The sequence below is a fragment of the Corvus kubaryi genome, unplaced genomic scaffold (assembly GCF_017639235.1).
Source record: "Corvus kubaryi isolate FWS band 111438036 unplaced genomic scaffold, C.kubaryi_AGA036_p1.0 37347, whole genome shotgun sequence".
Lineage (NCBI taxonomy): Eukaryota > Metazoa > Chordata > Aves > Passeriformes > Corvidae > Corvus > Corvus kubaryi.
The window spans coordinates 1-25,723 of NW_024581113.1; the positions used below are offsets into that span (position 1 = coordinate 1).

The window sequence follows — 25,723 nt, forward strand, 5'->3', positions numbered from 1 at the left end:
GGCCGCGGGAAGGGGCGGGGCCGCCGCACGTTTGGTAGTTTCTCACCGTCGGCAGGTGGCGCGCGCCCGCCGGTGCGGCGGAGGCGGCGGCCATCTTGGATTTAAAGGGGCTGCGCCGCTGAGAGGGCGGGTGGTGCCTGTCGCGGGTCTCGCCCCGCCCCCGCCGGGACCGGGACAGCGACCGGGACGGCCATCGAGGTGTCGCGCCGAGCAGGTTGGACGGGCGGAGTTACGGGGGCTCGGTCGCTCCTCTTGGCGGCCCTGGTGGGGGGAGGACACGCAGAGCCCGGCGGCGCAGGCCAGAGCGGGGGCGGCCTTCCCGGGGCGACGCTCCCCCGCCGGCCGCGGGGAGGTGGGACCCCCGCGGGGAGCTGGGGAGATCCCTGGAGTGGGGCTGGGGCTGGCGGGGCTCGGGGACCGTGGCAGGGCGCCCTGGCCGCCGGGGCAGCGGAACGAGCGGGGGCGAGGGCAGCGTTGGGGCCGTGCCCGCCGTGCCCGGGTTCGGCGGGCCGCGGTAACGCTGCGGGTCGGCGGGGTCGGCGCCAAGGGTGCCGCCGGCTCTGCGGACTTTGGAGCCGGCGAGGCGCGCCCTGCGAGATCAGCCCCCTCCAGCCCCGGGGGAGCCCTGCTGGTGCCCGCTCTGCTCGGGAAGCTCCGGGTACGCAGGCTCGGTTCTCCTGGCCTCCCCGCGGGCAGGGCCGACTGCCACGCAGGGACGGCCGGCGGAGGCCGGGAGTCCTCGAGGGAGGAGCGGAATGTGTATATGGCAACCGTGGGTCAGCCCGAAGTCCCGGCCGTGGCTGTTTCCAGGGTACCGTGGGCACAGACTGCGGGATTCACTGCTCTGTAATTAGTCTGTGTCTTCGTTGCCAGGAATGGCTTTCACTGTAACACAAATAATGTATGTTTGCAGTCCTGCTATGTAACTTATGTGACATATAACCGTGCCATAGCTGTATGTACCCCACAGCCAGCCAGGTTTGCCCTCCAGAACTGGGGAACGGAGGACAGCAAGGTACTTTAGGAAGCAAATATGTGTTGTGGGATGAAGCAAGAGAGAACCTGCATGTCAACATGGCTGGGCTGTTCCTCCTGGGACACCTGGGGGAACCTGTGGGGAGGGACAGGAGCACCAGTGCAGTACTGGTTCAGGTTCAGGGAGATGTAGGTAGCTGGGGACATTGTAGGGAGCACCATGCCAGTTGTGTATTACCGGGGATAGGATGGCTGTAGCAACAATCCAGGCTGGATCCTGTGTCATTGTCTTCTCTCTGAGCAGAGCAGCCAGAGACTGAACAAATGCTTCCCAGTGGTGCCCGGCCCAGCCCCGCACTGCACAGTGCGGACACACAGGGCTCCAGCCTTCCCAGATCTCCTGTATCTGGCCATTGCTGTAGGCGCAGCGATAGCAACCACGCAGCTGGAGGGTTCTCTGCAGCTACACCAGCTTGGCTTTAGGGGCTGGGATGGGGTCAGCAGTGGGGACACAGGCGAGGGTAGTACCAAACAGGATGTAAAACCTTCCACCACAGGATGGAGGGTGGGATGGAACAGGGCTTTGGCGGGCTGAGCAGGAGCCCGATGGTGGCCAGTGCTCCTTGGGCAGCATTTGGCGGCACCGCGGGGGCTCGGCCCCGCTCCTGGGCGCTCGCGTGGATCCCTGAGGAGGGAGCTGTGAGCTTGGCGTGCGTGGCGCTTTCTGCGCTCCCGGGAGAGCGTCTGACCGTCCTGTTCCCGGAGCCTGTCCGCATCCCTCCCCTCCCCCTGCCGCAGTGTGGTTGGCTGCCGAGCGCCGGGTGCCAGCGCCGCCGCTCGCTCCCAGGGCAGCGCGGCAGACGGAGCCGCGCAGCGCCGCGGCCGCCGCTCCTCCGCCGCCTCCGCGAGCACCGGCGCTGGACAAGCCGCTGCAGGCAGCCAGGTACCGCTGCTCTGCGGCGTGGGGCGGGGGACATTCCCATCCGGTGACTGAGGCGGGCAGGGTGCCCAGCCATCCTGGAACAAAGGACCGCTTTGATGCGCAGTTTCGGGCAGAGCTGATGAAAACTTTTCTTTCCTTGTGAAGCTTTCACTTAGCCAGGTGGGCACAGAATTTGTCTGTGGTGGTTCTGAGGGGTGAAGGGATCTTTCTGGCTTGTTTGTTTCAAGGATACGCAGCGGGCGTGCCTCCTGCTGCCAGACAAAGCCGGAGAAACGATGACGGAGGCAGGTCATACAGCACTGGCTCTCAAAGAGCCTTGTTTCGCCCCAAACCCTCTTTCCATTAATTAATGGCTTCCTAAGCTGTTCCGAAGTGGAGGTGCACCCTACCGAAGGTGGTGGGCTGGGGGAATCGCTGGTAAGCTTCTGTGAAGGAGACGATGCGCCTGGGAGGAGGTGTCTGAAGAAGAGCTGGGGGATGGTGTTGCGGTAGAATGCTCTGGCCAGGCAGCCGGGAGAAATCTGCACAATGGTTGGGAGGCAGCAGCACATTACCAGAAGCCGCAGGCTTCCCTGCGTCTTGCCTAGCTGGTATCTGGCATTCTGCTGCAGTTCGATGCTCGGGTCTCCTCTAGTGCCCTTGGTCTCCTCTCTGCCACCTTGGAGATGTGGAAAACACCCACCCCTGCCTGTGCTTGTGGGGAAAGAGGGTGGTGTTCAGCACACATCAGGTCAAAGATCTGGCCAGCTCAGACACAGGGTAAATAAACATGGCTGTGCTTTGCTGTAATTGGCAGAAGGAGCAGGAAGCATGTGTTCTCTCATCTGCTGTTTTGGAGGAATGTCCAGGTTGAAACGACAACATTAACCCCAAATACCAAAATGGCTCTTGGGGCACAAAGGACACGTGGCAAGATTCTGACCTTGGCGGAGTTGCTGGATAAATGCTTCATTTCCTGGGAAAGAGCCATGGAGCTCCTCAAAGAGCTCTAGCCAGACAGGGGAGCCAGAGATAAACCAGATCCTTTGCTTGTTACGCAGGTAGAGGTTTGTCCCTGTGACTTTGCCTGCCTTGCTGTGGTTTACAAAACCTGTTTGCTTCTGGAAATAGTAGCGCAGTCTTGCAGCCTGCAGTCAGCTGCTCTTTGGGGGTGCCCCAGGTACACCACAGAGGGAGTGTGGGCACACCAGAGCCCATCAGGGCACACAGAATGGCTCCAGAGCTCCTGCTGGTCCCATCTGCATCCTGCTTATCTCCCATACTGCTCAGGCACATCCAGTGCATAGCCCTCACATTAGACAGATGCCTGCAAAGGCACTGGCTCCTGGGAATTACTCTGCCTGCTTTAATACTGCTTCATGCTGTCAGGGCAAGGTAATGGCTCTCACTCTGTTTTTTATAGTGCAAGACTCCCAATCAGATTCTGAAGCTGGGAAGAGATGCTTGCCCTGGCTCCATTCCAGCTGCTTAGCTCTTGTCTCCACTAGCCTGGAAACATGTTTTAATGGTGTTTTGCTGTAGTCCCAGGCGCAGCAGATGCAGAATGGATTTAGTGAGCTGCTGCAGACATGAACAAGTTTAAAAACAAGGTCTTATCAGCTGATCTCGAGGTGCCAGCATAAGCTTGCTGGTGGGAGTGGTGATGACTGCTGTTCTCATTCCAATGGCCTGCTGGAAGGTGCAGGTTTTCCCAGCCAGCTGGGGTTGTAAACAATATGATGTACAATCAGAACAACATGGTTTTCTGCTAATGGCAAAAATCGGTGCTATTTGTTTGGTTGGTTTTGCTGTTGTTGGCTGTTTTGTTGGGGTTTTTTTTACCCCTTGTTGCTTCCAATGTCTGTATTCTTTGGTAGTAACGAGTGGACTGAGACCTTTCTGGTCTTGAAAGGAGTGAATGATCTGATGCAAAGCCAACCAGATTACCTGCACTGTCTTCCTCGGAGTACATATCCATATTGGAAATGGATCATGCTTTGATAATACAGGAGTTGCTTGCTCTGGTCAATCAGAACAAACACCAGTACCTTTTGTCTTGTCTGTTTCCAGCTGTGGGCTGGAAGGTGGGAGGGGTATGGGAAGCTCCCGTGTTCTTTCTGTAATGGTTTGAACATGAGTCACTGTGGCCAAGTCCTTGTAAAGCCACCTTATCACCACCTTGCCCTGGGTTTCAGGGAAGGGTATGTGATGTCATGTGTTTTATTAGAGATTGTAGGTAGTAAGGAGCTAAAGCTTCTGGGACAGAGAGGAGTGTTAGGAGGCTCCCTTCACGCTCTTGCCCTTCAGCTCCGGTCTCCTTGTGGGAGAGAGCTTCTGCTTGAGCTGCAAATCTAGTTCCTTAGTCCTTGTCCCCTGGGCCTCTTGCAGCCTGCTGGTTAGGACAGACATTCCCAACACAAGCCTTCCAGTATCTAGAAAAAAACCCCAGAGCTTCACAGTCAGCTAGAGCTGGCATGTGTCAGCTGCTGAAAGAAGCAATCCTGGCCTTGATCCCTGGACAGCCCTCCCTATCCCCTGGACAGGGATCAAGGCACATCAGCAGCGCAGTCAGCTTGTACTGTGTTATACACGACTCTGAAGATTGGGGAAACTGGTTGGGCAAAGTCTTTCTGGGCTTGGAGACCGCCTTCAAAGCCATGTGAGGAGGTGCCTGGATGCCAAGGAGAGTCCTGGTTTTGGGGCATAGGAGAATGAGTGAGACAACTTCTTGCCTTCACTGCGTGCTGTGTTTCTGCAGGTGGATTGCTTTGGAACAGAGGGACTGTCCCTGCGGGACCCTGCTGGAAGGAAGCAGGCACTGCATTCCCTTTCTCTGGGCCTCGGGTCATTTTCTGGTGCTGTGGTGCCTCGCTCCTTTTGTCCTGAGGAGGTGTTCACTAAAGGCAAACGCATTGACTTTATCTAGGAATTCAGATGAAGACTTTTTTTTCTTATCATTCTTTTTTTCCTCCCACAAGAGGATGGCTAAGTCATGGTCCAGGGGTCTGAAGAGTTTGTGGGATCTCCGTTTTGGGAGATGGTCCTTTAGCTAGACACAGATACCTGATCAGATACCTGCTTTGAGTGAGGGAATGGACCAAAGACCTCAAAGCATTCATTCCAAGTAATACTCTTCAAGTAGTACTCAAGCCAGACTCTTACTGAGGGGAAAGTTATAACACAACAATGCCTCTGTAGTACTTGAAGTCATCTGTGTGTTGGTTTAACTCTCTAGGCTGTCTGCAGTGCAAAAAAGGTCTGGGCTGGAGGCCGACATTGGGAAGGAATTTTGGACAGGAGATGGGACTCTAGGTGTCCCCTTTTTTGGCAATAGGGTGTAGAAACTTATTGAGACAACTGGTGGCAGAGAATGTAATGGACATTAGAGTTTGAGTGACGTCTTTTGACTTTACAATTGCAGCTCAGGGATATGCTGGGTATGAGGTCCCAGGATGGTGACTCCTGCCTGATGTCCTCTTTGTGTGTTCTTCGTGGCTCTAAGGGAGCGCACAGGTATTTCTGGCAATGGTAACAAGCACCACAGAGCACCATTCCAGCTCTGGGCCTCACATGAACCTCAGCATTTCTTGTTTTGCCCATATTAGAGCAGCTCTGGAAATACCAACTTGGATGTGGAGCTCAGCAGCACCGGTTTGTCCCTTTTCTGTGGTTCTGCTCCAGGTGGCCTGGGGTGGTAACTCTGAGCGCAGTGGCTCTTCTAGCAGTGGTGTGTCAGTGTGCAGGTGTTCCTGGCAGTGTCGATGTGTCCGGGCTGTGCAGTGGAAGCCTCAGAGCCTCTGCACAGCTGACTATAATCTCCTAAATCTGTTTGCTTTCTGACACTAATATCAAAATAAGAAAATTTGTGCTCATGACACAGCCTCTTTGATAGCTGCAACTTTGTCACTCTGTTTGCTTTTTACTGCTTTTATTTTATTTTTCAGCATCCAGAGTATTAGGTGTTGGTTTTGTTGCAGTGTCCCTTAGGAGTGGAGACTCACTGTCTTATTTGCAGTGTCACTTCTAGCTTCATTGGACGTCAACCAGTCATTCCTGAGACCCTTTGTTGTTCAACAGTAATGAGCTGGCAGAGGTCCAAAGAAAAGCAAACAAACAAAACAAAAAACCCTTTCTGCTTTTATCAAGTCATTTTGCTTCCCAAATCTATAACCTTGCTGTTTCTCCAGGTAGCAAAAGCATGTCTCACAGGAGGAGACTGGGATAATTATGGTGAAGCAAGACAAAGCCCTGTGTTTCCATTTCTAGATGCTGCCATTGGTATCGATCTCTCAAATGTGGTCACTTGTTCTTGCTGTGGGTCAGACTTACTCTTTTCCACAGGAAGCTTTTTTCTAGAACCCAACTGTCTTCAACTACCTTACATCACTTATATCCTTAGATCACCTTCTCCTACAGAAGAATTTGCTGCTGAAAATGTGTTTCAGTTCTTTACAGAAAGTGCTGGCAGACCATCTGCAGTTTGAAGGACGCTGCAGTTATTGTCTTGTGCAAGTTGGGACGGTACCTTGTGTCTCACATGGGTCCAGGGACATGCAGAGAGGCAGTGAACTGAATTTGTTGAGTTGTTTGTAGACCTGAAATCTCTGTCCTGCTGTAGTTGACTCCTGATTTCCCCGGTGCCTTTCCTCCCCCATCCCCATAGCCTTCTAGCATTAGGCATCATAACCTAAGCTTTAAGATTCATTTGGACTCATTTAATCTGGCATCCTTGTACATGTTGTGGGTTGAAGATAGAAGCAGTGAAGCTTCCAGCTCTTTCCTCTTAAAGGTCTCGCATATGGGAGCAGTTTGAGAGGCAGAAGAATGAGCTGCTGAAATTGCTGATGCTTAGTGATTTCGCGGTTATGCACTTGAATGCAGGAGGAAGGTTTTTGCCTGGCAGGATGTAGTTGCTGATGGATTCCCAGCTGATTGCTGCAGCTGCCACAAAGCTCAGTGCACGCATGTTCCTTCCCTGTCCTCCAAACAGGAGCAGAAGAGGGGAGATGAGATGGGTGTTGTCGGAAAGCTGGGCTATTCTAGCAGCTCACTGTAAATAGGGAGGACGTGCCAACTAGAGCGGAAACGTGCGAGTGGAGACCTGGGCTGGGACACCTGCAGGTCCATGAGCACTGCAGCAGGATGAGCTGGGTACAAGGCTCTCCATCTCTCAAGGAGCTAGGTGGAAAAGCATTCTTTCTTCCTGTTCCAGTCTGAGCCCCACCCTGCAAAAGGCAAACCATGATGTGTCCCTTCATCTCTGCAGAAAACCTCTGAGTGTTTTCTGCCTGGATAAAGGACACTCAGTGCACCTTGCTGAATGTAAAGGAGTAGGTAAGAGTCCCTATACAGCAGCCTCAGCCTGCCCGACCTTGGTGTTTGCTGCCATAGCAAGTGTTTCCTCTCTGGAGAGCTGAGCACCGAGTGTAGACCTGTCAGGGGAGAGCTAAAATAAGGCAGTTTGGGGGAAAATTCCTGCTTTGGAAGGATAAGTCAGCTCCTACCAAGGTTTGTTGCTTTTCTTTGCTGTACGAGAGGTACCAGCATTCAAATGACTTCTCTGCAGTCTCCTGTTTGTTTTCTTGTTGAGCAGTTGTGTGTTGTTCTTAGGTTTTGCACCCTCTGTCCAGCCTGGACAATCCTCTGTCCACAGTTGAACGTGGAAACGTGTTGGTACCTAGCAGAGCTATGCTTCCAGGATGTCACCCTAGGGGAGAAAGGCCAATTATGTTGGTATATGTAAGGTTACAGATGTTTGCACAGCCAGTGAGAGAAGAAAAGCCTCTATTGGTATTCCTTGAAGGACCTGAGGATGTAGTTGCAGGTAGGATGAGTCTTATATGCTGTGGATCAGGATGTTTTGATTTATTTTTCCTTCTCAGTCTGAAATCTTTGCGGTTTCAAAAAGCAAGCTGATTGTGAGGACTGTGAAATGCGTGAATGTTTTCTGCTGGAGGGACTGAAGAAGGAGTGTTGCTGTAGTAGAGGTGCTGGTGGTTTAACACAGCAGTTTCACAGTTGAGGAGTAGTTCTGTGTACAGTGGAATTAATGAGGCTGATTTTCTATGGATCTGGGTCTTGTCTGTCTGACTCTGTTACCTAGCAAGGTGTGAGCTCTGGTGGCTTTTTATCCTGTGATATGTTCCTCTTCCCAGTATGTTTGTATTGCACATTTTAAAGATGGCAGCAAGATCTCTGCAGGGACATAAGTGATGCTGCCATGAAAACTGTCAGCACTTCACAACTGGCCCAGTACCCACAGGGACTTGTACAGCTCAGCTGTGTGAGTTTTAGAGCAGAGTTCTAGTTTTTTTGTATGTTGGGTATGAGGCCGTTCCTGGGTGTGTTCTTGTGCCACAAGCATTGCCTATGGGCCAGAGAACTCCCACTTGCCTGTTTCCCTGTTTGCAAGTGAGTCTGGGGCTATGTTTCCTTACAAGTTGAAACCAGTGATGGGGCCATTTAACCCTTTAGCAGTTATTATTACCTTGGGTTCTGTGGAAGAGGTAAGTGCCTGCTGAGCCTTCCTGGGAAGCTGTCTGGACATCTTTCAGAGCATGAGAGTGCTTGGCCGGATGAGGCAGCACTAACACCCTTTGGGCTGCCAACCTCTTTTCTCTAGGGCTGGGAGTTGTTGCACGTTTCTTCCTGAGTTGTGCTCACCTGCAGAAGTCTGCCTTAGGCAAGGCTTCCCTTATTGCTTTAGCACTTCATCCCACTCCAGGTGTGGAAAGGTGGGAAAAAGAATAACAGGGGAACTGTTGACCAGAACGTTTAGCTGCCAGTTTCTGGAGAATGAGTTTGGAAGATAGGATATGAGTGGAAACCAACTCTCGAGACAAATTTTTCCTTTTGAAACAGTAGTCTATGTCCTCTGTCTTGCCCTTAATGAGGTTTTTCATGCTATTCTTATCATATGGTCTTCTCTGAAGCAAACTGGCATAAGTCATGGTCCAGATGAGACTATTTTGGTATAAAATACCCAATGTGCAGGGTTAACTGCATGTGGAGCATGACAGATACCCAAAAGTGAAGGATGCAGTGAAGTGTGAGTCAGAATTGGTGCTGATGCTCAATCATGAAGTGAATGTGAAGTCAGCATTGTGACTTTGGGGGAGGATGACTCAGTTCTTGTTCAGAAGTGTGAACAGAAACCCAGTCTTCAAAAGACATGAGGTGTTTCTGCCCTGCTGAGGGTTCAGTAAGGTCTCTGCTGTGTGTCGAGGGTTTGCTCCCCTTCCTGAGCGATGGATGTACATCATTGGAACAGAAACCAAAGGAGGGTTGAGAGGAGAGTTCAGGCCTGTAAAATGACTGGAGGAAGAGTGAGGCTAAAGAGGAGGAGATGAGTGGCTTTAATAATGAGATGTATGTACTTAAAGCAGCTGTCCCAGTGCTGTTTGTCATCTTCACTCTTAAGTGCTGCAGTGAGGAGGAAGCTGGGCCTCTCAATTGCTTGGGGCCCATTGCCCAGTAGCTCCCTGGCAGCTGGACTGTGGGATCACCTTGGGCAGAGTGCACAGGTGAGGAGGAGCCCTGCCAGAAAGGGGAGCTCTGCTCTCTCTGTTCCTGCAGCTGGGGCAGTATTTCTGTTCTCTCAGTAAACCAGGCACAAGGCAGCTGCTGAACTAAGAGCTCAAATCATGCAGAGATGAGTCCCGCAGGAGGTCAAAGGCAGATCTGATGGCAGCAATTCCCTCACCTCCTCCTGTGTAGATTCTGGGCAGCTTGCCAGCTTCCTGGCAGCAGGGCCCTGGGCACTCAGGTTGCAGAGGCCTCTGCCAGCTCCAGGAAGCAAGGAGGTGCTGCTGGGCAGGTGCTGCTTGTGCAGGGCATAGCAGGGGGCTGGTTTTGGGGTGACCTGATAACAAGGGGGGAGGTGGCTGTACTGTTGAGTAGTGTGAGGAGGCTGCTGGGGTGGCCCAGCTGGAGGAAGAGGCTGGGACTCTGCTAGATGAGTGAGTCATGGAGCAGCCAGGGTCTTGCTGTAAGGGGTCTTGCCTTCCTCGTGTGTCTCTCAACCTCTGGCCTGTTGTGTTTCTCTAGCTCCTGGACTTTGTATGCAGGGGTCTTGCAGCCACACTGACATTGTGGGTTGTAGCACGTGGTGTCCCTGTGCAAAGGCAGTAGCTGGGTACTTTCCCCATTGTATGTCTGGGGGGAACTGGACATGGAAGGAGTACGGAGTCCTTAGGCCATCCAGAGGAGTCCTTGGGCTGGCAGCAGGGTGAATGAAGATGGAGAAGTTGTTGGTGTTTCAAGTTGCACCTCCACAAGGATTATCTTAGTGTGACTGTAGCAGTTGGTGTATGTGAGCTTCCCCAGTCAGGCAGTGGTGTGGTGTGTCCTGCTGGTGGCATGTCCCTTAGTGCCACAATGGCAGTTCTGTGCTGAGGCTGCAATCCTCAGGATGTACTCTTCTGGTCAGGCAGTATTTTGGCACAGTGATGCCACTGATGCCTCCCTGTCTGAGACACTCTTCCAGGAGATTTTCCTTTGAGGAAGCAGAAAGCTTTCAGCTGGCATCCCTCCACTTTGTGTTCCCTTTCTTCTGCCGGTGTTGAACTCTGACAGCCTCTCTGCATCAGTGGTTTGTGGGCAGAAGGTGTATAGATTGAAGCCCCAGCTGCCAACCACAAATCTCTGCTCTTAAATGGAAGCTAAATTAGTCTTCCCCCTGCTGGGAGTGTGGGGGTGTTGGAGGTCAGCACTGGTTGTAGCCTTTTTGTCTCCTGTCCACGTGGGCCACCTGCGCTGGTTGCCAGCACTCCCGGCCACAAAAGCAGAGGCACGTGCCCTGACAGCTGCCTGCTGCCAAAGGGAAAGGGGAAGATGAAGGAGAAGGGCTTAGAGTAGGCAATCAGTTAAATGCTGTCTCTGACTGCTTGAAGGAGGTTGTGATACTTGTGTCTGGTTGTGACTCTCTGAAACAGCCCTGGGGCACTCAGGTTTTCTCTTGGTCTCTGTGCAGGCCTGCAGGAGTAGGACTATGTCCACCATGGTGTACCCAAGGGAGGAGAAACTGGACAAGCTGAGCCAAGAGGAGATAATTTCCAACACCAAGCTGGTAATGCAAGGGCTGGAAGCACTCAAGAATGAACACAACTCCATCCTGCACAGCTTGCTGGAGACCATCAAGTGCCTGAAGAAGGATGAAGAAGCCAATCTCGTGCATGAGAAATCCAACCTGCTCCGCAAGTCAGTGGAGATGATAGAACTGGGGCTTGGAGAAGCTCAGGTGAGAGTGGTCGGTGATCCCCTAGGTGTTACCTGGGATTGGCAGAGGAAGGGTGTGCATGTGGCCATTTCCCATAAGCTGCAGGAATGGGAAGGGGCTAAGTGTAGGTGGCTAGCATGGGACCCTCAGCATGCATGTGAGGGAGAGACAAGAGTGTGGTTGTTACTGACTGAGACTCTTAACAAGGTGATGATGGCCTTGTCCAACCATCTGAATGCTGTGGAGTCAGAGAAGCAGAAGCTGCGTGCTCAGGTGCGGAGACTGTGCCAGGAGAACCAGTGGCTGCGTGATGAGCTTGCCAACACCCAGCAGAAGCTGCAGCGTAGTGAACAGACCGTGGCTCAGCTGGAGGAGGAGAAGAAACACCTTGAGTTCATGAACCAGCTGAAGAAGTATGATGAGGATGTCTCGCCTTCGGTATGCCCCAGTCCTTTTGAGCAGCTGCTTTTGTGGGTCCGGGAGGTTGGATTGGGAGAACTGCCTGGGTGTGATAACATTGTCCTGGATTTTGCCCCTTCCCAGCTACCATGCACAGCAATGCCTGTAATAAAGGGGGCCTGCATGGGGCAGAGTCTCTGGATTTTGTTCTGTGCGGGGAGATGGTGGCAGAGACAGCAGGAGAAATTGAGTGTGTTGGTGGGCTGAAGAAGAGCTGAGAGTTTGGCAACTGACTCAGCCCAGGCTGCTGCTGCTGTCTCTGCTGAGAACCAACAGTATTTGTGATTCTCATCCTCTCAGGAGGAGAAGGAGGGTGACTCCACCAAGGACTCTCTGGATGACCTATTCCCAAATGAGGAGGAGGAGCATGGTCCTGGATGTAAGTGTTTGCTCATGTATGGGTGCTGCTGTCTCTGTTCAAGCCTGCTGGGCCAACTGTGCCATGTTTATTTCTGTGCCCACAGTGCCCCACCAGCACAGCAGTGCCGTGGCAGCTGCCCAGCAGGGAGGTTATGAGATTCCCGCACGCTTGCGCACCCTCCACAACCTTGTCATCCAGTACGCCTCACAGGGACGCTATGAGGTGGCTGTGCCGCTCTGCAAGCAGGCACTCGAGGACCTAGAGAAGACATCAGGCCATGATCATCCTGATGTGGCTACCATGCTCAACATTCTAGCACTAGTGTACAGGTGAGCATGGTGGGGAGGGCAGGACTGGGCCAGGACAGGTTTCTGCACCTCTGGCTTCCCTTTACAGCACATCCTGGGGCTTCCCCAGCTGCCAGTGGTTTGCCTTTCAGAAAAGTTTTGGCCTAGATGGGATATTTGGTTTGCCAAACTCCCAGATATAACTAGGGACTGAGTAAAGCAGGGAGGAATGGAGAAATGAAAGGTCTGTGAGGGCTGGATCTGTGTGGAAGGAGGACTATCCATAGTTCTGTCTGCTGTGGGCTCTGGTGTCCAAATCCCAAATAACTGCTTGACTTTGCCCTGCAGGGATCAGAATAAATACAAAGAAGCAGCACACCTCTTGAATGATGCTCTTTCCATCCGTGAGAAGACTCTAGGCAAAGACCACCCAGCAGTGAGTGTCTCCCTCCTCTTCCAGTCACTTCTTCACTTTTGGGTGCTGCTGGGGCACTGTTCCAGCAGTTTTACTGCTCCAGTGTTTCCTGCTGGCTGGTTCAGTATGGCCTGTAAGGAGTTGGCTTCTCTTGGATCCTGTGATATAGGCAGGGCAGGATCTGTCTCCTGTCTCTGGACCTCCTTCTCTTGAGAAGGAGCAGTACTGCAGGCATGGAGGAAATGGGACAGTCACTGTTACTGCTGCTTGCACCCCTTGTTTGGTCCTGCTGGAATTTGCTTTGTTTCATGCAGAAACTTCTGTCTCTGTAGGTGGCAGCGACTTTGAACAATTTGGCTGTTCTCTATGGCAAGAGAGGGAAGTACAAAGAAGCAGAGCCACTGTGTAAGCGAGCCCTGGAGATCCGTGAGAAGGTAGAGTCTTCCACACTTTCTCCTCTCAGCTCTCCCTGTGGGCTTTCTCCCATTACCTTAGTGCACATGGGAAATCCAGGGCCTATCTAGTCTCTTCAGCTGCTGATTCTTCCACCGTCTTTCCTGTCTCTCCAGTGTTTGCAGCCCTAGAGAGGCCTGCCAGGAGGGGGAAGCTGGAATTTCTCCTCTTTGCCTCTCCAGTCCTTGGCTTTTATCTGACACAGTAGACACTGTAGTCCCCCCAGCACATGCCTAACTCCAGGAGTCCGCTGCAGTCTTTGTGCCTTCTCTTCTTTTGTTCACCCAGGTTCTAGGCAAAGACCATCCTGATGTGGCCAAGCAGCTGAACAATCTAGCCCTGTTGTGCCAGAACCAGGGCAAGTATGATGAGGTGGAGTACTATTACTGCCGGGCCCTGGAGATCTACGAGAGCTGCCTGGGTCCTGATGACCCCAATGTGGCCAAGACCAAGAACAACCTGGTGAGGCCCTGGGGAGAGGCTGTGTAGTGTTGGGGAGGGGTGCTGTGGGAGAGGTGAGCATTGCATTATGGCTTAGACACAGAGCCATAGCAGCAAGATGTGGGCAGAGTTAATCTGTTTCCCAGTGGGACTGGAGCTGTTTTGTTTTGGTTGCAGGCTTCCTGTTACCTGAAGCAAGGCAAATACAAAGATGCAGAGGTGCTGTATAAGGATATCCTTACCCGTGCTCATGTGAAGGAGTTTGGCTCTGTGGATGGTTTGTACAGCAGAAGCCCTTGGGGCTGGGGAGGGGTTTCCTGTCTCTCAGCCTAGATTTGTCTGGTTCTGGTGTTGCCCAGACTGAGGGATGGGATGCCTTGCAGGGCCCCTGCTTTGGGCAGCCCTTGAGATGCTGCCATTCCAGTGTCTTATGCTGTTCCCTCTCCTCTCAGAAGTCTCAACCCAGTCTTTATAGGGTTGGGAATAGTAAATGGCACAATCATTCCCAGGCATAGGCTGAAGTTTCTCCTGTGCACCTGGCATATGTGCTTCCACTGGGAGGACTTGTTCTTTCCTTCCCCTGTCCTGCCCTTGCAGTGTTGGTTGCCTTTCTTGGGACTCGGGATGAGGGAGCAGGGCGGAGGATCTGGAAGTGTTGTCACCTCCCTCTGATGAGGTGCTAGCTCTGGGGACAGGGTACTGAGCTGTACAGGAGGCAAACAACAGCGTGGGGTGGTGAATGGACCTGTTTTGCATTCTTCCCCACACAGATGAGCACAAGCCAATCTGGATGCATGCAGAGGAGAGAGAGGAGATGAGCAAGGTGAGTCTGATCCCAGGGGGTTTGATCTTCTCTTATCACAGCCTATCTCTTATCTCCTCCTTCCTGGAGAAGCTGCAGTCTGAAGAGCTCCCAAGTCCCGGAGGTGTCTGGAAAGCAGGGATACAGCACTGCTGCTCCCTGGGGCAGCAGGGAGGGAAGGCCCTCCATAGAGCAGGGTGTTTTTCCTCGAGCAGGGCTGTTCAGTCCCTCGGCCATGGCTGCATGCTCTCTCTGGTTTAGTGATTGATCCCTCTTGGGCATGCAGATGATGGAAGATGGCAGATGGCAGAGGGTTGTGCTGCAAGGCCTTGGCACTCTGTTCCGAAGAGCTGCCAGTACCCAGAGCATAAGTGGCTTCTGAAGCAGCTCTAAGGCTGTCTAGGGAAAAATGGAGGTCAAGAAGAAACTGCTGCTGTCACCTCTCTTAGGAAATGGAGCCATGTCTGAAAAAGATGTCTGCACGGGGCAGGCCCTAGCTGGCCTCTGAAAGAGGATAGAAATGGACTGTGCTTGCCTTGGGCTAGGCTGAAAGGCAAAGCTACTGCTGCTCCTGTAGCGCAGGCCCTGCTCTGTGGGCAGTCAATAAATGCAGCAGAGTTGTGTCTTTGCTTTTGCCACGTCTGAGGCCCCATCTGCTTTTTGGCAACTGGTTGAAGCAGCAGAATGAAGGGTTCTGATCTAGTCCTCTACCTGCAGTGGGACTCTCCTTTTCTTTTGCCCTCAGAGCAGGCCCCAACCCTACAGAGTTCAGGCAGCAGTCTGGCAGGCTTGACTTAGGGACTGATGAGTCCCATCCTGTCAGCCCTGAAAGCAGGGCACTGGCACGTGCTTCCCACTGGCATCCTGTGCCTTCCCATTGAGCTGCTCTGTGTGGCTCCCAGTGCAGAGCACTGCTCAGCTTTACACTGTTCTGGCTGCTGTACTGGGAAGGCTCTGCTGTAAAGAATCTGCACTTGCTGCAGCACCATCCTGGAGAAATCCAAGTTGGAGTAGAGACCAGGCTCCCCTTGCCCCCTCTGGGATTGAGACTCTTCTGATCATATCTTTGGAGAATTTAGGGGTCAAATGTAGATAGCTGTAGTAGGGAGCTGTGCTCCAGATAATGCAAACTCTGCCATGGGGCAAGAGAGCATGCTCAGGGGCCCACAGCTGGAGTAAGATTCACTTTACATGTGCGTCTTAGGCAAGGGCTAAGCCTCTTTCCCTGACTCTGGGGCTCCCATCCCCAAGGCAGCTGTGCCTGTGCCCCACAGCAAAGCAAGGTTGGCATTCCTGTCCAGGCAGCAGTAGTCACAAACCTGCTTGTACTGCTGGCCCACGAGCTGAGGCTGATGTACTCTGCCTTGTGCTGTTTCCTTATCCTCTGTTAAAATATATGAAATTCCTCTCAGAGAGCTTCACTGCTTTTGTCCCTTGCCCCTCTTTCCTGACAGCAGAGAGAGGCCAGCTCATGCTGGCCTTGGGCAGGGCCTTGGGCACAGCTGGCAGCCCTGGCCTTCAAGGTTTTATCTGCCCCAGAGGATTTGACACCTTTCCTATCAGGTTCAGAAACCCTTTAGGGCTGCCTCTACACAAGCTTCAGAGGTGTATTGAGTCCTGAACTTCCCTGTCCCTGGTGCCTGCCCAGGCTGTGTAGGCTCTAGTGTGAAGAAAACCACATGTGCCTGTGGCACAGGGAGACTCAGGCATGTGGGATAAAGAGCGGAGAAGTGCTGTGGGACTGAGTAAGAAAAATGGTCCCCATGGAGACAGTTTCTTCTGGGCTAGAGGGGAGCTCATGCTGTGAAGCAGTGGCTCCCTGCACCTGCTTGATGCCACAGTCCCACGGACCCTGGGCTAGCAGCTACTGCCCTGCAGTGTGCGTTGTCCAGATCGTCCTCCTTGAGCATCAAGCTCTGCCTGCTGTGCTGTTGCTCTGGCCAGCAGCCTGTTTGCAGCTGACTGGGACAGGGCCAGCCAGCTAGCTTTGGGGTGCAAAGGGGACTTTGGGGTGGGGAGGGGACAGCTAACTGGGCTAAGCTGCTGTGGGGCAAGCCTGACCTTGTAGGCCAAAGGCTGGGATGCAGCTGGCTGATTCCTTTGCTAGTCCTGGCTGAGGGATTTAGTGCCCGTGGTGACTGGCATACCTGTGGAGTTTTGTCTCCCTTTTGCATGTTGGTTGGGGTGTCATGCCCTTCATTATGCCATGAGAGTGGGCTGTGTTGTTCCTGCTGCCTTTGGTACTGTGGAAGGGGGTAAGGAGGTGGGATTATGCTTCTTCCTGGAACTAGGATATCACTTTTGCTTGTGGCCCAAATATGTTGCCTACCAGGAACCTGCTGGGCTTCATCACTGCATTTGCATATTGTGTTTCCAATGGTTGGGCTGGTGCAGGGGTGCAGCCTGGGGTCTGACCCTGGCATCCAGTGGGAGAGCACAGCCCAGAGAAGGGCAGTAGGTATGGGACTAAGCTCTCACCTCTCCTCACCCTGCAGAGCAAGCACAGAGACAGCACTCCCTATGCTGAGTATGGTGGCTGGTACAAGGCCTGTAAGGTTAGCAGGTAAGAGCTGGTTTGTGGGCAGCTGTGGACTCCGGAGGGGTGACCCCAGGGCTCCTGCTCACCCTCCCTCTGTTACCTCAGCCCAACTGTGAACACCACTCTGAGGAACCTGGGTGCGCTGTACCGGCGCCAGGGCAAGCTGGAGGCAGCCGAGACCTTGGAGGAGTGCGCAGTTCGCTCCCGGCGACAGGTAACCCCAGAGGGACCTTCCCTGGTGTGGGGGGCACTGCAGGGCTTGGGGTGGTGGGTTATGGCACTGCCTTTGGTTGGGGTGTGGTGAGGGACTCTCCTGGACCTCTCTGATGTTCTTGGTTTACATTCCCATGACAGCAGAGGGCCTTGGTGGTTGGGGTTGCATTTGTGCAGAGGTGCACACGTGTGTAGGTGTGTAGGGTGGTGCATGTGTGCATGGATGGAGCAGATGTCCATGTGTGGATGTGTGGGGAAGGCATGGCTCACTGAGTGCAGAAATACTGCAGCTGGGTTAAGGCAGGTTACTGGGCTTTGTCAGCTGCTGGGGAGACCTACACTTACTGGGAACTTTTTTCTCCAGAGGCAGACCTAGAATTTCTTAGAGTATCTCTTGCCTTAAACTCCTCTCAATCCTCAAATAATAAAGCAGGAGCTATAAGCACCTAGCACAAAGATTGAAGGACAGCCAAATCCTCCACACTTCAAAATGTGGTGGAAAAAAGCTGTCAGTTTTGGGGTAGCATGCCCTTGTTCCACAGGGTTGGTTATGCCCTTGTGGGGACTCATTGAGCTGGGAGTTTATACAGAGACTACTAAGTGCAGGATGGCATTTGGCTCCATCCTGGTTGTGCTGGGCAGTTTTGGCTATGGTGGGGCAGTGGCCAAGAGAGGGAACAGGAACCAAGCACAGTGATGGTCCAGTGGATCTCTAGAGGGAAGGAACACAGACAAAACACGGTTCTTCCTTATGCTTTCCTGCTTGCAGGGCATTGACCCGATCAACCAGACAAAGGTGGTGGAGATCCTGAAGGAGGGGGATGGCACAGAGAGACGTCGGAGCCTGGGAGGCAGTGTCAAGTACGAGAATGCCACAGACGGTAGCGAGGAAGTGAGTATGGGCGTGGAATGGAGCGGGGTAAGTACAAGACACCATCAAGAATGGCCTCAGCCGGCTGCCAGAGGAAAGGGACAGCCTGGCTGAGGGCTGTCCCCGCGTGGCCTGTCGTGGCATCCTTGTCTGCCTCCATTCATTCCCTGCACATTTCCTTCCCCCTTCTTGGCATGAGCCAGCCAGCCCACAAAGGTGCGTGTCTGGGTCTGGCTTCTGGTGTACAGAACAGATATTCCCAGCTGAGGGTTCCTGCTTCTGGGGGAGCTGCCAGGCCCTGGCAGTGCACAGCATGAGCTGGTCCTGGTCTGCCCTTAATCTTAGGCTTGTAACCATATTAACATCTCTCCCTGCTGCTCCCCTCTGGAGGCCCTGGCTGAGAGCATCAGCCCCATCTCGGACTCCCCCAGCCTGTGAGAGCCATTTGGCTGGCTGTCCTGCACTGTGCCACTGACAATGCTGAGCCTGGGGAGGGTTGTGTGTGTGTGTGATATGCCTGGTGTGTCTGTGACTGACTGACTGACTGCAGGGCACAGGAATAGTCTGTAGTCAGCATCTTTGCTGTCCCCCTCTCCTGGTCTCATGCCCTCGGCAGGCTCTGGCCAAGCAGAGGTGATAAAAGGCAGGTCTTTTTGGCAAGCTGGGCTAACCAGTGAAGGCAGTAGAATGGTGTTAGCTGAGGCACAGGCAGGGCAACCTGAACCTGTCTAGGCTTGCTCTGAGGCTGAGGGTGACTTTGGTCACTAGCTCTGAGTTTGGAGAAAGGTGGTGATCCGGGTCTGGAACAGGTGCCTTTTGTCTCCTGCAAGCAGGAGGATGGAGAAGAGGCAACAAGTGAGCATGGTGCTGGTGGGTGCTTGGCTCAAGGGCTGCTAGAGCTGTTAATGCTACATTCCTTCTGCAAACTCTGACTGAGAGCATAGAGTAGCTGGGGTTGTTGCAGCCTGGCACAGGCAAGACACTGAGCACACAGAGTCCTTTGCTGCCCCCTCACATTTGCTGTCACTAACCCTTCCCCACCTGGCTCTGCTCTATCCCCACCTGCATGAGCTCCCTCCCTTCCTCTTTTTCCTTCCCTGTTGCCATGACAGCCCTTCAGCACCCAAAGCCTGAAGCCTGCTGGCTCTCTTGATTGTGGATTGTACACAGGAGGTGGCTGAAGGGGATCTGGAGAACAGACCTCCAAGTGGACCCAGCAGCTTTGCCAGATGCAAGGCTGTCCTTTGCCCCAGGTCTTGGCATCACGACCAAAGAGGGTCTTAGCTCTGGCAAGGCACCAACTCTGGGCCCCTGCACTCACCATTAGTAAGGGGGCTAGACAAGCACAGAGGGAGGGCTGCAGGTTTGGATTAGAATCACCTGGTCCCTGTGCTGGCTGGTGTCTCTGCAGCTCCTCCTGACTGTGCTTGGTGTTGGGTGATCTCTTTGCATTGGTGATGGTCTGGGAGACCTTCCTGATACTTTCTGAGCTGATCATCCTAAGGCAAGTAGGCAGTGCCACCCTCTCCCACAGCCAGTCCCAGACAAGGGGCATAGTCCCTGCTCATATGATCCTTCCCCAGGGGTCTTAGCAGAGCTTCCCTGCCCCAGACAGCTGTAAATAGAGGATTTGAGGGCTAGCCCAGCACCCTGGGGGACACAGCTGCTGCCACATGACTCCTTTTCCAGCCTGCTGCACACATAGCCAGTCTTCTCTCTGAGCCAGCAGCCCTGCACTGTACTGAAGCTCCCTGCAAAAGAAGGCTGAGGCAGCTCCCGCTGCTCCTGTCTGTCATGGCGTGTTGTTTTCTGTGTTGGTCCAGAGACCTCTGATGTGCTGCCTTAAAGCAGCCTCTGCTGCCCTCCCTTAGCTGTCCTCTGCTGCAGGCAGAGCTGTGGGAGCCCCCAGGGTGCCCTGTGCCCATAGGCAGCTCTGGAGCACCCCAGGGCCTGGAGCAGCTGCTTGCTGCCCAGGTAATTGGGATGTGAGAAGAGGGGCATGGCATCAGCTCCGTGGTGCAGAGGCCTTGGCAGGTACCCAAGGCCCAGGAGCAGGGAGCCCTTGGAGCAGGAGACCCAGGCTGTTCCTCCCTGAGCTAAGCTGTTCCTGCCAGCCCACTAAGCCCACTAGCAAAGAAGTGAGGCCGCAGTTTCAGCCTCACAGGACTCTCTCCCTGCCCAGATGTGGCCTGTGGTCTCTGCATGCAGCCTGGGCCTTGTCCCACCTGCTCCCTAGGTGACCTGCAACCTCACAGCCTTGTAAATTGTGTCTTTCTCCTCTCTGTGCACTAGGCTTAAATGCCTCCCGAGACTCCCTCTTTCCCCTCCACCGCAGTCACCTGGATGTTTGTGTTGTATCTTCCGACTTTTCCTCCACACCATCCCTCCTTCCTCGGCAAGAACTCCACGCCAGTCCCCCAACCCTCCTGGCGCGCGAGGGCACCGTGACGCCTGCAGAGGAGTGCCTGGCCACATGGCCCAGCTCCAGTCCCGTGGCCAGCAAGAGCAGGAAGAATCTGCGAGGAGCTGCCAGCTCCCCCAGGCCAGGGTGACGGGCCACTGTCCCCTTGCATGCCCCCACCCCTGGCCTGCCCTTGCACATCCCTGGGGCCCAGGCCTGTGGGGGATTGTCTTCACTCCAGGCTTGCCGGCTCCATTGTCACTAGACATCCTCAGCCCTCCTAGCTTGTTCCCTCCATCTCTACAAAGGCACGAAGATGGAGGGCTGTTATGGGACAGGGAGGCCTGGCCTAGGCAGGGCTGTCATGTGCCCAGTTGCTTTCTTCGCTGTAGGCTTAGCTGATATTAGTGCCTTGTAGCAAACCTGTGCTGGTCCCCAGTGAGATGGGCTCTCCCTGCAGCACAGGGCAGTCCCCATCTTGCTGCCCTCCTCCCTGCTGAGCTGTGTAACCCAGGAGCATTGTGTGGGTCTCTCTGCAGAGACACGGGAGTGTAGGGCAGCTCATAGAGCTACTGTACACCCATGGTGAGGTGAGGGGGCAACAGCCAAGGACTGTGTACAGGAACAGGGACTGGCCATCACAAGCATGTTTGGCAGCAACCTCCTGACTGGATGCTATAGCCAGGCTCCTCATCTGGCATAAGGGGTGAATCAGCCCCCCCATTGCTACAGGGCTCTTAGGTGTGGCTGGTGGGAGAAGTAGGGGCGAAGTTGTTTGCTGTTCCTTGAAAGCAGAGGAGGGGTAGGAAGAAAAGAGAACTTTTTTGCAAGGGCCAGACCCCAGACTATTAGAAGTGGCTGAGATGGGGAAGGGACTGGACTGGAGCAGAGTGGTTGGGAGAAAAAGAAGGTGCAAAGACGGACGTGAAGAAGCAAAGAGCTAGGGCTGGAGGTGCTCTGAGCACGTGGGAGCAGATGGGATGGCTGGAGGGAGGTTGCTTCAGGGGAAGGGGTTGGATTGCTCACAGGTCCTTGGGGCTGACTGCAGTCTGGCTGTCCCTAGCCAAGTGGGTGGGAGATCTGTAACCCTGTTACTGACAGGATCACAGTGCTGACCCTGAGGAGGTGTGGAGGTGGCTCAGCGCCTCTGATGGCTTCAGGCCTTCACAGGGTCTGGTGCTGTTAGTCGTTACTGGGATACGGAATGTGTCCGAGGGCCAGACTCCACTGTCTTGGGTCTCACACCCTTGGGTGTACACCCTCACCCCACCTCCGGTAGGAAGTGAACCTCCCAGTCCTCCTGTCTGGGAAGAAAGCTGGGGAGGCTGCAGGCAGCAGGATAGAGCCCAGGGGCCAGCACAGGACTCCTCCTTATTTATTTAGCTAGATCCTTACTTTCATGCTAGTCATCTGGCAGGTTGTGATAGTAAATGTGCTTCTGTCTGTCTGGGCCTGGCTTTCCTGTGGTGGTGCAGAGGTCTTGGGGTATATGCATGCTGCTCCCCTGGGAGCTTGTGCTTACTGAAAGGACCGTGGGGCATGGAGCCCAGGGCTGAATGCTCCAGGGCTGTACCTTCCCTGCGTCTCTGTCCCAGTGCTGCTCCATGCTTCTGGAGAGTGGTGAGTTCCCAGTGCAGGGTGTGTTTGGACCTCAGGGCCACCTGCCCCTGTGCTTTGCCATGTCCTGGACCTGGTGCTGTAACAACCATACCTCTAATTAAAGGTAGACTGACCCAAATCGCTGCCCTGTGCTTCTTTCCATGCTCTGTAGGCCAGCGTCGGTCAGCCCCAGGGTGGTGGGTGCAAATGCTGCTGGAGCAGGTGTGGGGGTGCTTGGTGTCTGTCTGTGTGTGTACAGGGGCAGGTGCTGCCCCCAGGGCACCCCTCCCAGGTTGAGCATTGGAGATGAAAGACCCAGCTCCACTGTGCTTTTTTCCCTGTCCCCCAAACTGGAGTTGCTGCTAACCTCAGCTCAGTAACCATGTGTGGCAGGGCTGCCCTGGGGCATCTGAGCTTGGACCTTCCCCAACAGGCATTTCTATTTATCCAAAGAAATACGCCATTGTTTCCCTCAGTGCTGAGCTCCACACACTGCCAAATCCTGCCCAAGTCCTCTGCCTCCATGCGTTAGGCAGGGTGGGAGCATGCAGGGGAGAGGAGCTCAGTGGTGGAGCTGCTTTTTTTTTTTTTGAATGCTCTCATCCTGGTGGGTGCAATGGGGTGGGGGCTCTGCGGCAAACCAAACCCATAAATGTTCTGAGTTAAAAATAACCTGTCAGAAAAAGGAGTGGGGGGAGAAGAGAGGCTATTTTTAACCCAGCATGCAGCAGCATTTGGTTCTGATGTTGGTCTGCAGTCAGTCTGCATCACTGCAGCTGGGAAAATGTGGCTCCATCCTCCAGCCCTGATACAAGAGCATACTTCCTGGCCTGATCCTGCTGCCCTTGTACCATGGTCCTGCTCCCCTGTCCCAGCTGTGTTCCCTCTTCCACCCCTGGCTTGTGTGCCCTGGCATAGCAGTACCCTGCAGGGAGAGTGGTGACTTGGCGGGGACGCAAAAGACACCTCCCCACCCTTGCTAATGCTACGCACTGATGTTCAGCTCATCCAAAACCTGCCCGGAATGCCTCGTGCAGGAATCGAATTGTTTACTTTGCTGCTTTGGGTGCTCTCTGCATTTCTGGTGAGTGGGTCCCTTTGCAGCAGCAACACATGGCTCTCAACTTGGAAAACTCTCATCCCAATGAGAAAGTGAAGAGGTTCAATGTACTTGTTTTATCCAAGAAGGGATGAGATGAATACCAGGAGAAAGGTTTGCTGGTAGGAAAAGTCCTGGTCAGCTGTTAGAGAGCAGTCTAGGGGTGGATCAACTTTGGGTAATCAGAGCAGAGAACCACTGGAAAAGCCTTGCCCAGGGCCACAGTCTGTAGTGGTCAGCACAAGGGGGTGACTGGCCTAAGGCACAGACCATGCCCACCTGCAGAGCTGCTTGGACAATGCTTGGACAGTAATTGCTGGTGCTAGCCTGAGCCACAAGGCATTTTGGTCATTAGGAGCGCTTCAAAGGGGCTCCCTCCCATCTTCCTGAGGAGTAAAGGGCTTTTGCCATCACTTTACCTTGATTTCTTCTGCCCCAATGTTCCAAGGGCCATTCGAAGCAGGAGCAGGGAAGACTGCTGTTATCAGGCCATCAGAGCAAAAGTAATTCCACATCAGCAGTGGTGTCACAACCTTATGTAACAAGCAGGCCAAGCCACAGGGGAAGAGCTTAGTGCCATGCTGACACAGTGGCATGGTGTGGTGTCATGCTGGCATCCTGTGCCTTGCATGCATGTGGAGCTAAGTGCAGGAGGTGGGCTAGAGCCTGTCAAGGGCTGAGAGCGCCTCGCTGAGTACTGGGGGCTTTTGGAGGCATGTGGGAGGAAACAGGCTGGAGAACAAGATTTCAGGCTGGAGCTGCCTGAGTTGCTCCAAAGGCTCAAAGTTAATTGTCTTGGGGGTGTTAGAGGTGGGACAAGGCTGTGTGTGCATTGTGAAATGGTGGTGTGTGGTGTGAGTGAGCCTGCAGGACCAGGGTGTGCATCGGTATGAGTGCTGGACAGAGAGGAGGAACAGTGATGGTGTGGTGAAGAAGGGCAGGGGGAGGGGGAGGATGAGGATGGTCTCTGGCCAGCAGCAACTGAGGAGAAAGTCCCAGCCGCATGTCCTGACCTGACAAAAGTATCCCTAATCTTGGGACTCCCATCAGGGCTTGTTGTCTTCCTGGCCACTGGGACCTCCTTGGCAGTTGCCGCCTGAGCTGTTCTAGGTGATGGAGCTGTGTCGTGTTCGAGCAGGACTGTGTGAGTGCCAGTGCCATTTGTGCTGGTGGCCTGGGGCAAGTCAGCAGCCTGTGTGGGTGTTGAGCTTGCACAGGGCAGGAGGGAGTATCAGTTTGGATGAGCCAGACAATAGTGGCAGGGGGCCCTGACTGTATGGCCATCACGTCCTGTAGAGAACCGGGTGAGGGGAAGCCATGTAGTGAGCAGTAAGCCTGCTTTGGGCCAGGGCTAAATCCTCAGTGCAAGTGGGCAAGAGGATGTTTGGAGCCAGTTCCAGCCACTCATCAGCAGCATGCCAGAGCCCGATCAGCGCCACTCAGCCATCACCCTGGCTTGTGTCTCTGTGTCCAGGATGGCAGTGGCACTCTCCAGCGCAGCAGCTCCCTGGGAAAAATCCGGGATGTGATACGGAGGAGCAGTGAGATGTTGGTCAAGAAACTGCAGGGCAATGGTCCTCTGGAGCCCAGGAACACCAGGTACGTGTGAGGGTCAGGCTGCGTACAGGGCAGGTGGGGGCCCTGCCACCTTGTGTGTCTGGGTCTGACTGCAGCATGATCACATCTGCTCTCCTCTGCTTTCTTGTAGCATGAAACGAGCTGCATCCTTAAATTACCTGCACAAGTCTAGCGATGCTTCATTTGAGGTAAGCACATTGTGAGTGGTGGGGCTGGTACAGGAATGCATGTGAGGCTGGGGGCTGTGTGGCCAGCGGTGCAGGGGGTGAGGGGCATAATAGTAGGTCCCGGGTGCAGTGCTGAGAACCCCTGAGCTTGTAGCCCCTCATCTGAGGTCAGAGCTCCAAATCTAAAGGTGTTGCTTCCAAGTACCCACCTCCCTCCCTGCAAAGCTCACACAGATTGGGAGTAAAGGCAGCAACTACTGTGTGTGACAGCAGCCCCAGGGCTGTCCTGGCTTGCAAGGCAAGGGGTGCAGGAGCTGGGGTAGCAGCTTTGGGGCACGGGGGTCGATTGCAGGTACCTCATGGGCACTGTATTTTTTCCAGGGCACCCAAGGCCTCCGTGCGGAGAGCAGAGGCTTGAGCGCCAGCAGCATGGACCTGTCCTCCCACAGCTCCCTGCTCTCCTCCAACTGAGCTGGCGGCTCTGCTGCTGGGCACCCTGGCTTCGCGCTGCACGGGGCAGCGCCCGGCACCTCCCCACACCACCTACTCCGTTCTCCCCGTCACCGGTTCTCGTGCCACCGTCCGCCTGCCCAGCCCGGCCTCCCCCGGGGGTCCCTAGCTAGTTCGGGCACCGCAGCCCGCCCGCATGCTCCTCTGCTGCTCACCGGGGCCCGCAGCTCTGGTGGCCGGCATGCTCGGTACCAGTCACACACGCTCGCCAGGTAGAATCGCCAGCCCGGGGAGGAGGGTCGTCCCCGGGCCGGGGCAGCGGCGGGAGTGCCCCATGCCCCCGGGACGCCGGTCCCCCGCCGGATGATCGCTGTACTTTATTTTATTAAATAAAACCGACCCTAGAAGCGACCGCGGCTCGGCCTGAGGGGAATGGGGCGGGGGGGGCGCCGAGGGAGGGCGCCGCCTGCCGGG

General features: G+C 54.4%; 1 protein-coding gene across 7 annotated transcripts; it reads left to right on the top strand.

Moving 5' to 3' along the window:
- Positions 1 to 106: 106 nt before the first annotated feature.
- On the top strand, positions 107 to 25,660 carry KLC4 (kinesin light chain 4). Of its 7 annotated transcripts, none has more exons than XM_042031854.1 (16): positions 107 to 214; positions 10,869 to 11,135; positions 11,322 to 11,552; positions 11,874 to 11,952; positions 12,038 to 12,263; positions 12,570 to 12,657; positions 12,969 to 13,070; positions 13,378 to 13,551; positions 13,708 to 13,807; positions 14,301 to 14,353; positions 16,828 to 16,895; positions 16,977 to 17,085; positions 17,854 to 18,003; positions 24,529 to 24,653; positions 24,763 to 24,820; positions 25,181 to 25,660. In XM_042031854.1, the coding sequence occupies exons 2-16, from the start codon at positions 10,887 to 10,889 to the stop codon at positions 25,268 to 25,270; spliced, it is 1,902 nt and encodes a 633-aa protein (XP_041887788.1). In that variant the 5' UTR covers positions 107 to 214; positions 10,869 to 10,886; the 3' UTR covers positions 25,271 to 25,660. The 7 variants fall into 7 exon arrangements, with proteins under 7 accessions (XP_041887788.1, XP_041887793.1, XP_041887794.1 ...); XM_042031859.1 differs by having other exon boundaries at positions 17,854 to 17,976; XM_042031856.1 differs by lacking the exon at positions 107 to 214 and adding an exon at positions 251 to 352.
- Positions 25,661 to 25,723: the final 63 nt, after the last annotated feature.

Coding starts and splice junctions, on each gene's coding strand:
- KLC4 (XM_042031854.1), top strand. CDS start 10,887: ATGTCCACCATGGTGTACCCAAGGGAGGAGAAACTGGACAAGCTGAGC. Junction 11,553..11,873: donor ATGAGGATGTCTCGCCTTCG/GTATGCCCCAGT, acceptor TCATCCTCTCAG/GAGGAGAAGGAGGGTGACTC. Junction 18,004..24,528: donor TGGGCGTGGAATGGAGCGGG/GTAAGTACAAGA, acceptor CTCTGTGTCCAG/GATGGCAGTGGCACTCTCCA.